This window comes from Lepidochelys kempii, chromosome 10, assembly GCF_965140285.1.
Source record: "Lepidochelys kempii isolate rLepKem1 chromosome 10, rLepKem1.hap1, whole genome shotgun sequence".
Lineage (NCBI taxonomy): Eukaryota > Metazoa > Chordata > Testudines > Cheloniidae > Lepidochelys > Lepidochelys kempii.
In genome coordinates, this window is record NC_136389.1 from 38341733 (window position 1) to 38359558 (window position 17826).

Here is a 17826-nt window from a genome sequence, read left to right on the forward strand (position 1 = left end):
ATTCTAGAACTGCAGTAAGCAATAACTATAACACGGACAGATCCTATATGATAAAATAATCTGACTCGAGCAAGCTGGCTCAGACTCTGGGTGGAGAAATTATTCTGTTTTTTACATTCCCTGATATTGAGAACACAGATTCAAGCCGAAACCTCAATAAATATTTCCTTGGTGCTGAATATCCTAAGATAAATTTTGGCTTGGTGTTCACAAGAACTAAGTATGCATCCATTTCACTGAAATTTTTTCCCCTTAAATCAAACTAATAACTTCTCAAGCTACATTCTTCTTGCTTTGCCTATTTATAAATTTCAAATATTGCCAATGGAAATATTTTTTCCTTGGTTTGTGTGTACACAGGAAAAAAATCAACATTTACCAACATTTAGTGATAAAAATCCAGTTCTTCCAAGCCTAAGCCTAACAGCTTTAAACTTAATAGAGGCTAAATCATAATATACTGATTGTCATCTTGGGACATGACATGACGTACATCAACATACCATGGATTAAACATTACATTTGGCAGGTAGAGTTGCATTTCTCATTCTGTGACCATTGAGTAGCCCCTACATCAACAGTATGCTGGCAATCAGCTCAAAGAAGAATAAAAAAGCCAGTAGTCTGTAAAACTCAAGGTGGTGTTTCTGTTTTTTAGATCCAACTAATTCATGAGGAACCCACTACTGACTTCAGGAAAGTCTAAAATTAATTAATTTGATATGCCATCAATATCACTGAACATTATGAGCAACAAAATTGATAGAGAAGGATTCCAGGAATATAAATTAGCCTTCAAAACATATGTATTTTGAAAAACCTGCTAAACGTCATAATTCTGTTCCACCACAGATATAACAGCTATAAAGAGATCACAGCAAAATAACATCAAGACCAAAGTAGAAGTTCCTGAATGCTTACCTGTTCCAAATAGATATCCACACTGCCTCCAGATGTTGAGCTAATGGAAGCAACAGCCAGGAGTGGATGAACAGGGTGCCAAGTTATGTGGGAAGGGGACCCAACTGAATCAGGGACTTCTATTCTGTGACCAACATACAAAGCCATAGTGACATACACAGTCCTAGGCAGTGTTCAGATCTCTGCAAGGAAAAAACAAACACACATACATTTCTAACAGTCAGTTTAAACTAAGAACTAGGCAAAATTGAAGAAACATATTGCCCTCTTCACTGTACTATGGTGAAAATAAAAAAAGTGAAAATGACATTTTGGTACAACCTTTAGGAGCACAGAAATTTCCATATTGAAATAGTCCAGTGGTCCATGTAGGCCAGTATCCTGCCTCCAGCAGTGGCCTGTACTGGATTATTTCAAAGGAAACTGAACAATCCAGAATTTCCCTACCAGCTTTACAACACACCATGGATTAAACATTACTTCATGTCCAAAGATGACCATCAGTATATTATGATTTAGCCTCTATTAGGCTTGGAAGGATTAGATTTTTATCACTGAATGTTGATAAACGTTGATTTCCATAGGCGTGCACAGCACATTTCATTAGGGTGTGCATCCCAGGAGCCCCCACCCCACCCAAGTCCCACCCCATCCACTCCTTCCCACTTTTCACCCCCTGACCTCCCTGCTCAAAACCACCAACCCCGGCTGCTCCTTGTCCCCTGACTGCCCCCTCCTGGGACCCTGCCCCTATCTAAGCCACCATGCTCCTTGTCGTAGAATATAAGGGTAGGAAGGGACCTCAGGAGGTCATCTAGTCCAACCCCCTGCTCAAAGCAGGACCAACACCAACTAAATCATCCCAGCCAGGGCTTTGTCAAGCCTGACCTTAAAAACTTATAAGGAAGGAGACTCCACCACCTCCCTAGGTAACGCATTCCAGTGCTTCACCACCCTCCTAGTGAAAAAGTTTTTCCTAATATCCAACCTAAACCTCCCCCACTGCAACTTGAGACCATTACTCCTCATTCTGTCATCTGCTACCACTGAGAACAGTCTACATCCATCCTATTTGGAACCCCCTTTCAGGTAGTTGAAAGCAGCTATCAAATCCCTCCTCACTCTTCTCTTCCGCAGACTAAACAATCCCAGTTCCCTCAGCCTCTCCTCAGAAGTCATGTGTTCCAGTCCCCTAATCATTTGTGTTGTCCTCCACTGGACTCTTTCCAATTTTTTCACATCCTTCTTGTAATGTGGGGCCCAAAACTGGACACAGAACTCCAGATGAGGCCTCACCAATGTCAAATAGAGGGGAATGATCACATCCCTCGATCTGCTGGCAATGCCCCTACTTATACAGCCCAAAATGCCATTGGCCTTCTTGGCAACAACGGCACACTGTTGACTCATATCCAGCTTCTCATCCACTGTAACCTCTAGGTCCCTTTCTGCAGAACTACTGCCGAGCCATTCGGTCCCTAGTCTGTAGCGGTGCATAGGATTCTTCCATCCTAAGTTCAGGACTCTGCACTTGTCCTTGTTGAACCTCATCAAATTTCTTTTGGCCCAATCCTCTAATTTGTCTAGGTCCCTCTGTATCCTATCCCTACCCTCCAGCGTATCTACCTCTCCTCCCAGTTTAGGGTCATCTGCAAACTTGCTGAGGGTGCAATCCACACCATCCTCCAGATCATTTATGAAGATATTGAACAAAACCAGCCCCAGGACCGACCCTTGGGTACTACGCTTGATACCATCTGCCAACTAGACATGGAGCCATTGATCACTACCCATTGAGCCCGACAATATAGCCAGCTTTCTATCCACCTTACAGTCCATTCATTCAGCCCATACTTCCTTAACTTGCTGCAAGAATACTGTGGGAGACCATATCAAAAGCTTTGCTAAAGTCAAGGAACAACACGTCCACTGCTTTCCCCTCATCCACAGAGCAAGTTATCTCGTCATAGAAGGCAATTAGATTAGTCAGGCATGACTTGCCCTTGGTGAATCCATGCTGATTGTTCCTGATCACTTTCCTCTCCTCTAAGTGCTTCAGAATTGATTCCTCGAGGACCTGCTCCATGATTTTTCCAGGGGCTGAGGTGAGGCTGACTGGCCTGTAGTTCCCAGGATCCTCCTTCTTCCCTTTTTTAAAGATTGGCACTACATTAGCCTTTTTCCAGTCGTCCGGGACCTCCCCCGATCGCCATGAGTTTTCAAAGATAATAGCCAATGGCTCTGCAATCACATCCGCCAACTCCTTTAGCACCCTTGGATGCAGCGCATCCAGCCCTATGGACTTGTGCTCGTCCAGCTTTTCTAAATAGTCCCGAACCACTTCTTTCTCCACCGAGGGCTGGTCACTTCCTCCCCATGCTGTGCTGCCCAGTGCAGTAGTCTGGGAGCTGACCTTGTTCGTGAAGACAGAGGCAAAAAAAGCATTGAGTACATTAGCTTTTTCCACATCCTCTGTCACTAGGTTGCTTCCCTCATTCAGTAAGGGGCCCACACTTTCCTTGACCACCACCTTGTTGCTAACATACCTGAAGAAACCCTTCTTGTTACTCTTAACATCTCTTGCTGGCTGCAACTCCAGGTGTGATTTGGCCTTCCTGATTTCACTCCTGCATGCCCAAGCAATATTTTTATACTCTTCCCCAGTCATTTGTCCAATCTTCCACTTCTTGTAAGCTTCTTTTTTGTGTTTAAGATCAGCAAGGATTTCACTGTTAAGCCAAGCTGGTCGCCTGCCATATTTACAGTCATATTGTCCCGTGACTACCGCCTCCTGAGACCCCCCCACTCTAACTGCCTCCCTAGGACACTACACTTACCTGTCCCCTGACTGCCCTGACCCTTATCCACACCCCCGGCCCCAGACAGACCCCCTGGGACTCCCACACCTATCCAACCACTCCCCGCCCCCTGACAGGACCCCCAGAACTCCTGACCCATCCAACTCCCCCTACTCCCTGCCTGCCCCAACCCCTCTCCACACCCCCGCCCCAACAGGTCCCCCCCAGAACCTCTAACCCATCCAACTCCCCCTGCTCCTTGTCCCCTGACCTCCCCCTCCAGAGGCCCCACCCCCAATTACCCCCCAGGACTCCACCAACTATCCAACCCCCCGTCCCGACTGCTCCGACCCCTAGCCTCACCCCCGCCCCCTGAGAGGCCCCCTGGGACTCCCACGCCCTATCCAACACCCCCGTTCCCTGTCCCCCACCAACCCCCCCGGCCCAGCCCCCTTACCGCACCACCGCTCAGAACAGAGTCCCCACCAAATCCCACCCTGTCAGGGTTCCCTCCCTGCTCTGAACTCTAGGGTACAGACGTGGGGACCTGCATGAAAGACTCCCTAAGCTTATTCTACCAGCTTAGGTTAAAAACTCCCCAGGCACAAATTCTCCTTTGCACCTTGGGTTTAAGTAACGCTGCCATCACCAAGTGACTTTAACAAAGAACCAGGTAAAAGGACCACTTGGAGTTCCTCTTCCTCCAGCAATCCCCCCAAGCCCTTACACCCCCTTTCCTGGGGAGGCTTGAGAATAATATCCTAACAAATTGGTTACAAAATGATCAAAGACCCAAACCCCTGGGTCTTGGAACAATGGAAAAATCAGTCAGGTTCTTAAAAGATGGATTTTATTTAAAGAAAAGGTAAAAGAATCACCTCTGTAAAATCAGGATGGTAAATACTTTACAGGGTAATCATATTCAAAACACAGAGGATTCCCCCCTAGGCAAAACTTTAAAGTTACAAAAAAACAGGATAAACCTCCTTCTAGAAAACGGAAAATTCACAAGTTGAAAACAAAAGGTAATCTAACGTGCTTTGCCTTATTTACTTACTCTTTTTGTAATATCAGACTTGTACAGGATGGTTTACAGGAGAAGGAGTTTTTTTGACCTGATGCTTCTCTGCTTTCCCCAGAGAACACACCACAAAGCCAGCCTCCTCCCACCCCCCTACCCCCCAAGATTTGAAAGTAACTTTTTTCCCCATTGGTCAGGTACCAACCAGGTTATTTGAGCTTCTTAACCTCTTACAGGTAAGGAGGAATTCTAGGCTACCCTTAGCTGTATGGTTATGACACACCCCTTGGACATCTTCTTGACCAATGACGTGATGGCACTTATGAGGCAGGTGCAAAGAGCGCCAACCAAGCTGGAGCGCAGTGGTGGAAGAGCGCTATGACTGACGTAAGTCAACAAAGGTCACGTGTAGCGCTGGGGAGGCAGTGATTGGCTGGGCGGGCCCGGGCAGACAGGGGGGTCAAGGGGGGGGTCATGGGAGCAGCGCGGGGTTCGCTGTGTGACACAGTTACAACAACTTTGTGCAGCTGCTGGGGAAGTTTGTACATGCAACAAATACATCCTGCGCGGGCGGGCAGGGAGGGGACTTTGGCACCAGGGTGGCAGGTTTGTAGAAATTTTGGTGGTGCCCAGAACCCGCCCCAACAAACTCCGCCCCCCACCTGCCCAAGGCTCTGGGAGGGAGTTTGGGTGAGGGAAGTCTGGAGTGCAGGCCCTAGGCTGGGGCAGGGGATTGGGGTGCAGGCTCTGGGAGGGAGTTTGGGAATGGGAAGGGGTGCAGAGGTGAGGGGTATGGGATGAGGGCTGTGGGGTGTGGCTGCAGATGAGGGGTTTGTGGTGTTGGAGGGGGCTCAGGGCTCTGGCAGAGGATTAGGGTGCGGGGGGATGAGGGCTCTGGCTGGGACTGGGGATAAGGTGTTTGGGGTGTTGGAGGGGCTCAGGACTAGGGTAGAGGGTTGAAGGTACAGTGCGGGGGTGAGAGCTCTGGCTGGGGGTGTGCGCTCTCGGATGGGGCAGGGCGAGGGATGAGTTTGGGGTGCAGGCAGGCTGCTCCGGGACAGGGGCCAGAGAGGAGGACTCCCCCCAGCCCTTTCCCTGCAAGCAGCAGTGAGCTCGGGGGGAGGAGCCTCCCAGGTCCAGGAATCTCCCTCACCTCCCCCGTGGTGGGTGCTGGGGGGTGCTGCGTGCGCCTCCTCCCCTGCTGTTGCCCCTGAGTGTAGCCTCACTGGGGGTGAGGGATGGGGCTGCCTTCTTGTCCAGCATAGGGCAGGAGCAGTGACTGTGGGTGGGGCGGCCCCCTGTGCTGGTGGAGGATCCCGCTGGAAAAGGGAAGGGTCTGAGGTGGAAGGGCAGGTTCAGAGTCAGTGTTCCCTGGCAGTCGAGAAGGAGGATACTAGGACCCTGCAGCAACTGTTGCTGCAGGGAGGCAGCATGGAGCTGCACAGAAGAGGCAGGGATGCTCTGCTCCAGGGCCTGGAGAGGTGTGTGGGGGCAGCAAGAGGAGAGGACGGGGAGGTGCGGGGGGGCAGCAGGTGGGCCGGGGGGACACCCAGCCCCATATATTGGTGGAGCTGGGCCCCTGGGCCGACTCCACTCACTTGGTGCTGCTGGGGTCAGCAGCGCAGCAGCGATGTAAACACAGCTCCGCTGCCATCGCTGCCTGCAACTGCTGCAGCCTCCTCCTCCTCCTCCTCCCCACCCCGAGCCTCCAGCAGGGGAAGGGGGAGGAGCAGCCTTCCCAGCCAGAGCTCAGGGCATTAGGGTGTGCCTGGGCACACCCGGCACACCCCATGCGCACACCTATGTTGATTTCCCTGTATACACACACCTAAACAGAGGCAGCAAAATAGGCAGCAGAGACCAACCCCTGCTCCCTCCCAATACAGTACAGTATTGTGTTAAACGTAAACTACTAAAATATAAAGGGGAAGTTTTTTTTATTTTAAATTTACAAGGTAAGGAAATTGTTTCTGTGCTTGTTTCATTCAAATGAAGATCGCTAAAAGCAACATTTTTCTTCTGCATGGTAAAGTTTTAAAGCTGTATTAACTCAATGTTCAGTTGTAAGATTTTGAAAGAACAACATAATGTTTAGTCCAGAGTCACGAACATTTCAGAGTTATGAACAACCTCCATTCCTGAGGTTCCATAACTCTCAGGTTCTACTGTACATTCTTTCACGCATTCCAGTAAAATAGGATGGACACTGCATCATCTACTACAGGAATTTCCACTATCCATAGCTGTGGAATTGGAGTCTCAAGAGATTAAGGCTTAAAAACATATTCACAGTAACCAGTCAAACAGAAGGAGTAATTCACAGTAACCAGTCAAACAGAAGGAGTAATGGTCTCAAGTTGCAGTGGGGGAGGTTTAGGCTGGATATTAGGAAAAACTTTTTCACTAGGAGGGTGGTGAAACACTGGAATGCATTGCCTAGGGAGGTGGTGGAATCTCCTTCCTTAGAAGTTTTTAAGGTCAGGCTTGACAAAGCCCTGGCTGGGATGATTTAATTGGGTATGGGTCCTGCTTTTGAGCAGGGGGTTGGACTAGATGACCTCCTGAGGTCCCTTCCAACCCTGATATTCTATGATTCTATGAGAATACAGAACACACAGTGTTTGCCTCTCCAGGCTTCTGTTGTTATAATTGTACAAATTAGCAACCACTTAGCAACTTCTATTTTAGTTAAAAAATAAAAAGCAGTAATAAAAATATATAAACTGAAAAAAACATGGCATAAGGATATAAATTTTGGACTTGGACATACATTGTCGGCTATTAAGCAGTCTTTACAAAAATTATAATTTGATTAGGCTAATCAATATTGCAAAAAAGTTGATTCCAGTGCTTATTCTGAAGAAATTATCTTTATTAGGAATTAATTTGTAGTGAAATTCCTCCTGTGCAAACCCATACATACTAGCTTTAACAACATTACACATCTGCAATGTCTGTCTCAGAATCAGCAAGAAAACATGCTCTATCTGTCACAACATATGCTATATATAGACAACAGGAGTCTGGCATATGTGATTTTACTTCAGGGTACAAAGACTGTACGGTAGAACACCAGATTGTTCTTTATTCTTCACAGCAGCAGCAAAACATTAAAATGTTTGCAGACAAATCAACACAAATGTAGTGTTGCTCCAAAACTCTGAACTGCTGAGCTACAGCAGGAGCTGGGGACAGATCCCAGAACCTTCATGAGTTCAGCAAGATTAAGTATATGAGTAAAGCCTCCTTGCAGAGTAAATGTTTCAGGATAAAATCTTTGGCTCCTGCTAATAGGTTACTGCATGCTCTCAAGAATAAAATTAAAGGAAGGAGAGAACCCAGGCAGACAGAGTGGGAGATGGACCCATCTTGTGCTAGTGCAGAGAAGCTGAGAGATGGTAGTCATTGATAAAATTCAATGCGATTTCAGGCATTAAGCTGAGATGTATGTCTGAAATATTTGTAAAATACACAACAACAATGAATAACCCTTCCCGCCTAATCCCTCCTGCACCCCTTCTCCCCAACCCCCTTCTGCAGCCCCTTCTTCCCTAATCCATGTAATCCATCCTTCATTGTCTTGTATATATTTGAGGTTCTATGCCCCTTCTCCCCAACCCCTCCTGAGCCCCTCAACCCTGTACTCCCTTCTCCCCAACCCCTCCTGCACCCTTTTTACCTAACCCCTGCACTCCCCTCCTGTAGCCCAACCTCTGTATTGTACCCCCTTTGCCCCTAACCCCTGCACCCCCTCCTGCACCCACATGGGGAAACTGACCTGGATGCACGGACCGGCTAGCATTGCTGTTCGCTGACACCTCCGACGCTGCTCCTCCATGCCCCACCCCAGAAGCTGTGAGGGAGGGAGCAAGGAGCAATGCCCAGCACTCCCTACATCCAGGTCACTTTCCCCACGTGGGCTGCGTAAGGGGAAAGCAGCAGCTTCTAATGCTTGCCTCACAGCACAGACCAGGTGGGCAAAGGACCTGGATGCAGCAAGCCATGCCATTGCTCCTCACCCCCTGCCCCAACCCCAGGGGGGCATGGAGGAACTTGGGGGGAAAGAAGTATCTGTGCGTCACCACTTGCTGGAGTGCTGGAAACATTTGTACAGTGGGGGTGCATAGAGCCATTGAAACAAACTGTAAACCCTGAAAATAATGGAAACCACTTCAAGCCAGGGGGTGCAGCAGCATCCCTAGCACCCGTAGTTGCAGCACCTATGCTGCTCTCACATTACTGAGAGATGTAACCATAGGCGCCAACTTCTCTTGGCGCCGGTGGGTGCTCGCACCCTCCGCCCCGACTCCACCCCTGCCCTGCCCCCATTCCAACCCCTTCCCCAAAGTCCCTGCCCCAACTCCACCCCCTCCCTGCCCCTATTGGGCTCCTTCCCCCAATCCCCGCCCCGACCCTGCCTCCTCCCCTGAGTGCGCCACATTCCGCTCATCCCCCTCCCCCCCAGAGCTTGTTACACTGCAAAACAGCTGTTTCACGGCAGCAAGCACTGGGAGGAGAAGCAGGGACACGATGCACTCAGAGGAGGAGGCGGAAGTGATCTGGGGCGAGGAGCTCCCGGTGGGTGCAGAGCACCCACCAATTTTTCCCAGTGGGTGCTCTAGCCACAGAGCACCCACAGAGTTGGCGCCTATGGACATAACTATACCAATGTAAATTCCTAGCGTAGACCAGGCCTAACTGTGTTAAGGTATATACCCCTGACTTTCTCCTCGGAGTACATTCTGTGGTATCTGAGTGCCTGGCTGTAGATAACAGATTTCTTGGTGTGTTTGGGGTGGTTACTGGCTCTTTGAAGGAAGGTGTGGTGATCCGTCGGTTTCTTGTATATAGCTGTATGTAGAGTTCCATTGTTGAAGTGTACATGTTGAAGTGTATCATGGTGTACAGGAAGTTGATGCTAGTGGTGTTGTAGAGAGAGTTTAATGGAATGGGGGGAGGAGTTGTAGTGGAAATCTATAAGGGAGTTTAGGTCATCTGTGCAGAGGATGAAAATATCAATGTAGCTCAGGTAAATCATTGGCTTCATGATGCATTTGTCCAGAAATTCTTCTTCAAAGTTGCCCATGAAGAGGTTAGTATTTTAGGGAGCCATCCTAGTACCCATTGCTGTTCCCCGGGTATAAGCAAAGTGTTTTGTTGAACGTAAAATTGTTATGTGGGAGGATTATATAGAGGAGTCGGTGATGTGTTTGGGCTGGATATCTGAGGGTTCTTCATTGTCTTGTATATATTTGAGGCAGGCAGTGACCCCATTATTGTGAGGTATGTTGGTGTATAGGAAGATGATATGCTTGGTGGCAAGGATGGTGTTCTGAGGGAGGTTGTTAATGTTGCAGAGTTTCTGGAAAAGTTAGTTGTATCACAGAGGAAGCTGGCCCTTTGTGTGGTAAGTGGTTTGAGGATGGTTTCTAGGAGTCCCTATATTCCTTCAGTAAGAGTGTCATGGCCAGATATGATGGGTCTGCCTGGTTCCACTGGTTGCATATCTTGGGAAGCTCATATAAGTCCCTGCGGTGGGTCAGTGGGGGATGAGCTTGTAGAGGTTCTCTTGTAGTTATTTGGGGAAGGATTTGATGATATCCTTAAATTCCTGGGTAAATTGTGGTGTAGGATGTTCTTTGAGTTATTTATAGTAGACATATTTAGCTTTTACTCGTGTCACAGCTAAATACATTTCCCAGACCTAAAGAAGAGCTCTGTGTAAGCTCAAAAGCTTGTCTCTCTCACCAACAGAAGTTGGTCCAATAAAAGATATCACGTCACCCACCTTGTCTCTCTACTATCCTGAGACCAATATGGCTAAAACAACACTATATATATTCCAAAAGGCATACACTGTAGTTAAAATCTAGTTAAACATAAATGTGAAATCCTTGCAGATTTGGTGGTATTACCAGGTAATTTTAGAGCCAGCCCCCAGCAGAGGACAATCCTAGTTTCTCTCTGAATCCCTACATGAAATTGCCATAATAAGCCTACTTATATATTTAAATAACTAGACCACGGTATTGAGTCAAAGCTCTAAAACCACACTAATGTTGCTTGCTGTAAACCTGGTAAATGAGATATCCACACATTCACTGAAGCATCAAACTTCTGATTTTGTAGTTTTGCCTCTAAAGATCCAGAAGTGTCTACCCCTTCAAACTTACCATACCTAAGAAACATTTTCAGACAAAAGGCCAGATTGTCTTTCATTGCTGTAAGTTCCAGCACTTTTTATTTTTTGCAAAGCCTCAAACAAGAGAGCCTCTCCTTGGAAAGTTAGAGACTTCAGTCACATGGGTGATTAAATCCATCATGAAACACAACATCTACGAATATGCCAGTCTTTATCTCCTTAAGAATCTCCCAAACCCAGGCTACACTAGCCCCATAACATTTTCTTAAATATATTTTAAGTGAGTAGCAGCCAAATAGTATTTTAATCATTGTCTTCGGAGCTCTGGCCTAAGTATAAATCCAAAATATACAGGGAATACTTCTGAAATACCACCAAGGTGTCCCAAAAGTGCTTCAAGAACTTGGAGTTGAAGTACTCTTTTGGGACTTTGGCTCTCAATGGGTCTCCATTCAGACACAGCAGTCTATGTCTATAAGTCTATATATACTCTTTCAACACACTTAATCATTAGAATCTGCATGCCTTCCAGTAGTTCATTAAGCAATCTGAGTAACATTTTTCACGTGAGGTTTGTTCTCTCTCTCTCTCATATATCCTAGAGATAATTGTGTACGCAGTGGAACATTTTGTTTTGGTAGGGTTTTGTTTTGGAACTTTAAATAGCAACATGTCTTTCAAAATAAAAATCAAACTTCTGAAGAGAGAGGGAGAATTTTTTTTTTTTTTGAGATCCAGATTCGCAAATTTTTGCAATGCATAAAAACAAACCAGCATGCCATTTGAACAGTCCTCATCCACAGCTGCACCATCTAGATTCAGGCAAAACAATTACAATTACAGTTCTTCTGCCCTGAACTCCACAACTCCTAAAGATGTTTATATTCCATGTGTGATACTATCAGCTACCCCAGATTCCAAATCAACAATGGTTTGCCCTCCTGCTCAGTTACATACCTGTCAATGAATCCAGCAGCAAATACAATAATAAACAATAAACAATAAATCTTTTCCCAGATTCTTTTCTGGGACACATCCCTCAGAAACTCTGCAATTACCTCTATAAAGTCTCTCCGTGGATGCATCTCTCCCCTGTACCATTATTTTTAATTTTTTAACAAACTCTAAAACTGTTTGAAATATTATATATGAAAAAAATGTACAAAATCAAGCTATATTACACAAGTGACAGAAGTCAAAGATGTACACATTGCAGATAAAGGGAACAGATTTAAAGGCCAGGTTTCAAGGGACATTGTCAATATAAATTCGGTTTTAAAAAAATTCTCTTACCCATTTAATAATCTAAAGTTGTAAACTTTAAAGTGAAAAGAACTGTAAAAGTCGAATTTAGGCCCTCAGCCTACAATGGACTCCATGTGGGCAGAATCCATTCATCTTCACCAAAAGAGACTGGCCAATTTCTCCCCCCTCTAAATCCCCCCAGTTTATTTATTAGTTCTAATTTTTCTGTTCAGATTACTTATTAAAATGTACAGCAACAAAAACGCATCACATAAGTAAACAAGTCAAATGGACAGTAAAACAAACAGAAAAAGAAAATATTTTACAAACTGGAAAAATATTTTAAAAACCTTGATTATGATTAAGTATAAGATTTGATTCCACAACAGGCATCTTCAAGATCACTCCCTTCCACTACAATAAAAGATCTGACCCTTAACTGCAAGTTTCTTAAGCTCTCTCAATGGCTGCCTTCTCCAATTTATAGCTCAAACTCACTACGTTGGTGCTTCGTGCGTTTCTCTTACAACCCGAGGAGACTCTCCAAGACTTTCAAGTGTGATGGCCTGGGTATGTTTATTATGTGGGCATTAAATTCCAGGTGGCAAGAAGCTGGGTGAAAATGTATTCGGTCGGTGCTGCAGACTCCGACAGCGCTGTAACGCAGGCAGTATGTAGTGTAACAAACTGCTATTGGCAGCAAATTATGTCAGATAGTTTTTCATACTTCATCGGACTGGAGGGCAAAAGACCCTCGCGCACACACAGGTTTCGAAGGCTAAATTGGGCCCATTACCAGACCCCGAGCCCCCTCCCCTCCCGAACAGACTAGAAGCCCGAACCGGATCCTGCACTCCGCCAGCAGGACGGGCCCGGCCCCCGCACTGGCCCCGTCAGGACGGGCCCGGCGCCCGAACAGCTTCTCGTAGAGATAGGGGGCAAAGCAGCGGCACGCCCGGCCGTTCTCTGAAGCCTGGAGCCCGCGACCCCTCTGTCCGCGCCCCGCAGTTCTACGCACTCTTACCCGCCGCTAGCAACAGCGCAGATGGCCCCGTGCGAGGGGGCAAGGACCCGCTGAGGCCTGCGTGGCGGCCTCTAGACCTCCACTTGCACCGAGATGCTTAGCGTTACCCCTGACAACGGCGGAGCCCCAGCCACGGAAACCGCCGAACCTGCCCACCGAGGAAACCGAACGGTCACGGAAACGCCCGGCCTAAACCGAACGGTCACGGAAATCGCCGAAGCCAAAAGCTGAAGAACGCTTTCACCGCTGCGGGAATGGTGCTGGCCCTTTAAATCGATGAGTTGGCAGTCCACGTGCAGTGTGTGCCACCGCCTGTCCTGTCTCGCCCCCAGGAGTCCTGCTACTCCAGACTGGTGTTGTTCCCCCACCCTCTAACCTGCTACTGACCTTACCCCCTCTCTGTTCACCTGCACTTCTGCCTTGACACTTCTCCCCAGCCCCAGCTGACAGTCATAGAATATCAGGGTTGGAAGGGACCTCAGGAGGTCATCTAGTCCAACCCCCTGCTCAGCAGGACCAATCCCCAATTTTTGCCCCAGATACCAAATGGCCCCCTTAAGGATTGAACTCACAACCCTGGGTTTAGCAGGCCAATGCTCAAACCACTGAGCTATCCCTCCCCCTGACCGAATCACTAGTCTCAGGTCCATCCTTAGGCATACGCAACATACGCAGCTGCATAGGGCACCATGAAATTTGGGGCACCAAGTTGCCCCAAATTTCATGATGGCCCTAGGCAGCTGCGTGCTACATACGTGGCAGCCCCGGCGCCTAGCCCTATCCCCCAGCGCCCCCCCCCCCCGCTTTGTGGGCTGTGCCCACTGCAAGGGGCAGGGCCATCCCTAGTGGGGTGTGGGGCCCAAGACAACTCCCTCCGCCCCACCTCTTCCCCTTGCCCCCGGCCCACCCCCATTCCACCTCTTCCCCCAGCGACTCCACACTCACTGACAGCGGGCAGCCCGCTCCACTCTGCTAGCTCCCAGCCGCCAGTGAGGTTAGGGAAAGGACACCCCCCTGCACACACCGGCAGCAGGAAGCGAAGTGGCGCGCCTAGGAGCTGGTGGAGTAGAGTGGGCTAGGGCCGGGCTGCTCTGCCGGGGAGTGCGGGGGAGGACCTTTCCCCAACCCCCACCCCACGAGTGATATGGCTGGGGCCGGGGTGAGGAAAGTGGAGCAGGCTGCTCCCAGCCCCCCCGCTAATCCCCTGGGCCACTCTGGGCCTATGGGGCCCCCAAAAGTGCCCCTCCCATACAGCTCCTGCTTCCCAGACCCTGGGGGGGTGGGGGCAAGGCCTGGGGCTATGTAGGGCACCCAAATGGCTAGGGACGGCCCTGACTAGTCTCCTCCACCTGGGTTCTGTTAGCAGGCAGATGTCTCCCTGGCTGCTCCCCCTGGTGGGAGGAGATCACACCAGCTCTCTCTCATAGGAAGCTTTTCATCAGTAGATCTCAAAGCATGTCACATAGGCAGTCAGTCTCATTATCCCCCTTTTACAGATTGGGAAATTGACCCACAGAGCAGGGAGGTGACATGCCAGGGTCACCCAGCCGGTCACTGACAGAGCTAGGAATAGAAGAGAAGGTTACTCAAGCTGTGCAGTAACTGAGGTTCTTCAAGATGTGTGTCCCTATGGGTGCTCCATGGTGAATGCAGCAGCGCCCCCCCGCGAGTGAGATTGGAGATCTTCATCAGCAGTGCCCGTCAGACCGCACATGTGCACTGTGCAGTCTGACAGGCCCCAGTTCCTTCTCTGCCACAGAGCTAATGTTGCAGCTCTGAAGCAAACGGAAGAGGGCAGGTAGGCTAGCACCCACAGGGACGCACATCTCAAAGAACCTCAGTTACTGCACGTGAGTAACCTCTTCTTCTTGTTCAAGCGACAGCCCAATGGGTGCTCCTCTGTGAGTGACTAGAGAGCAGTGCCCCTAATTGGAAGGATGGGGTTTTGGAGCAGCATTTACTACAGATGATACCTCTTCTCATAGGAGGGGTTCATGAGAAGGGTCCCTGAAGAGGAATGGGGAGGGAGGATGGTGGGATGGGATAGACCAGAAAGGGATGACATATCCTTCCCTGACGACCTCCAGAACCTACTTGTCTGAGGTAATTAGCCTCCATAACGGGAAGAAAGGAGCTAGGCCGTTGCCAAATTGATGTGATGTTGAAGATGGTTGACATGGCTGGAACAGTGGAAGGCTTCTTGGGGCCTCAACCACACCTTCAGAATTGTTTGGCTGGAGATGCATGGGAAACGGCCCCGTGGGGAGTCGTATGTCTGCATTTGGTACATGGCTTCTGTCAACGTCGGGTAACGCATTGCCGTTGTACGGTATAATGCAGCGGTCGGGATTCTGGATGAAGTTGATAATTCCCTGAGTGTCTCTGGTGCTGGAGTGTAAATACCGAGAGAGGGGACAGTTGCTCAGGAATCCTTAAGGGAGCCATCCGTATGTTCCATGAATAATCTGGGACCTTCAAAGAGTAGGCCCTCTACCGTAGTTTGTACCTCTTTAGGAAAGCCCAAGAGGTGCAGTCATGATGCCAACCTCATAACAATGGCAGTTGAGATGGATCAGGCTGCAGTGTTCACAGAGTCCAAAGAGACTTGCAGAGCTGTAGGATGGGCAAAGAGGGTCCCTCAGAGATGAACACCTTAAGTTGTTCCCATTTTTCGTCAGGAATGTCTAGGCAGAGATTCCTGTACTTTTGAGTAATTGACATAATTATATTTAGCCATGAAAGCATCGTCATTGAAAATGTGAAACTGGAGAGTAGCAGATGAATAAGCTCTGTGTCCGAACTAGAGCTGTCAATAAATCACAGTTAACGCCTGGAATTAACTGAAAATATTGAACCTGTTAATCGCTTACCTCTGGGCAGGGAGGGAGGCAGCTGTAACAGTCCTAGCCGGGAGCTCCGGAGGCAGTGCAGGGGCTGAAGCCCCGGCTGGGAGCTCCGGAGGTGGTGGGGGCAGAGTAGTATAAGGGGCCTACCATCCATCAAACATAGGTCCTGCCCCCTGACCCCTCAGACCCCCACCCCAGGGAGTAATACTTCAAAGATCAAGGCAGACACATGACCAGAAGCAAAAGGTGTCATGTGACCCCTCTGAGAACTCCTCCCACCACCCTCTACAAATCAGGATGGGTTTTGCCCCCCACAGGACCACCCCGAGAGGAGATTTGACCAATCAGGGGGAGTTCTGGGGTGGGGTGATCTGTCCGGAAGTGGGTCATGTGACCTCTCTAATAACTCCTCCCACCACCCTCTACCAATCAGATGGGTTTTTCCCCTGTCGGACTGCCCCAAGAGGTTATTTCAACAATCACCAATCACGTCTTGAGTGTAAAAATGTCATGTGTTCTATTGTACGTGTTGCTGTTTATGCTGTCCTTAATCACTGTCTTAGGGAAAAGCTTTTCAAAGATTGTGAGGGTCCAATGGCACCATGATTGTGTGAGTTGGACTTCAGAGGATATAAACTGCAAGCTCTGGGACCTGTGCACTGACCTGTGTTTGGTAAGCTTATTAAACACTGTTATTGCCATAGGTTGTGCTTTGCAATGTCTGTGCCTAACCCAAGAAAATTTAGCACAAGGGGTGACCTTGGAAAATGCTGTGCAATTCGGGCGAGACCCTGACAATGTTTTAAAGAAAATGACCAAACCGGAAGATGCCTGCTTACAGCATTATATTGATGGTCTGTTCCGCACAAAAAGTTACAGAACCCTGCTTAAGAAAAAAACTATTTGTAAGAAATCTAAAAAGATTATGTTAGAGAATGGTGAGGGGACAAACATGATATAAAACTTGGTTGTTGTAAACAAAAAATATCTATTGAAAAGAGCGTTGTGACTATCTGTTTTTCTGTTAGAAGTCTGTGTGGCCCTTAAGTAAGATAAAAGTTTTGATCATAGAATCATAGAATATCAGGGTTGGAAGGGACCTCAGGAGGTCATCTAGTCCAACCCCCTGCTCAAAGCAGGACCAATCCCCAATTAAACCATCCCAGCCAGCGCTTTGTCAAGCCTGACCTTAAAAAACTCTAAGGAAGGAGATTCCACCACCTCCCTAAGTAACGCATTCCAGTGCTTCACCACCCTCCTAGTGAAAAAGTTTTTCCTAATATCCAACCTAAACCTCCAGCACTGCAACTTGAGACCATTACTCCTTGTCCTGTCATCTGCTACCACTGAGAACGGTCTAGATCCATCCTCTTTGGAACCCCTTTTCAGGTAATTGAGAGCAGCTATCAAATCCCCCCTCATTCTTCTCTTCTGCAGATTAAATAAACCCATTCCCCCTCAGCCTCTCCCCTAAGTCATGTGCTTCAGACCCCTAATCATTTTTGTTGTCCTCCACTGGACTCATTCCAATTTTTCTACATCCTTCTTGTAGTGTGGGGTCCAAAACTGGACACAGTACTCCAGATAAGGCCTCACCAATGTCGAATAGAGGAGAATGATCACGTCCCTTGGTCTGCTGGCAATGCCCCTACTTATATATCCCAAAATGCCATTGGCCTTCTTGGCAACAAGGGCATACTGTTGACTCATATCCAGCTTCTCGTCCACTGTAACCCCTAGGTCCTTTTCTGCAGAATTGCTGCCTAGCCATTTGGTCCCTAGTCTGTAACGGTGCATGGGATTCTTCTGCCCTAAGTGCAGGACTCTAC

The 17826-nt window shown here is 48.2% G+C and overlaps 1 protein-coding gene across 5 annotated transcripts in view; it reads right to left on the reverse strand.

Moving 5' to 3' along the window:
- The window catches only part of IFT140 (intraflagellar transport 140), a 284666-nt gene extending 271408 nt beyond the window's left edge, over window positions 1-13258 (reverse strand). For all 5 annotated transcript variants that reach the window (XM_078854619.1, XM_073362957.1, XM_073362955.1 and 2 more), the window contains exons 1-2: window positions 13152-13258; window positions 922-1103 (exon numbers count right to left, since the gene is read on the reverse strand). In XM_078854619.1, coding sequence (XP_078710745.1) covers window positions 922-1068 — 147 coding nt within the window. In that variant the 5' untranslated portion in view covers window positions 1069-1103; window positions 13152-13258. The remainder of the gene's footprint in view (window positions 1-921; window positions 1104-13151) is intronic.
- Between the last annotated feature and the right edge of the window lie 4568 nt (window positions 13259-17826).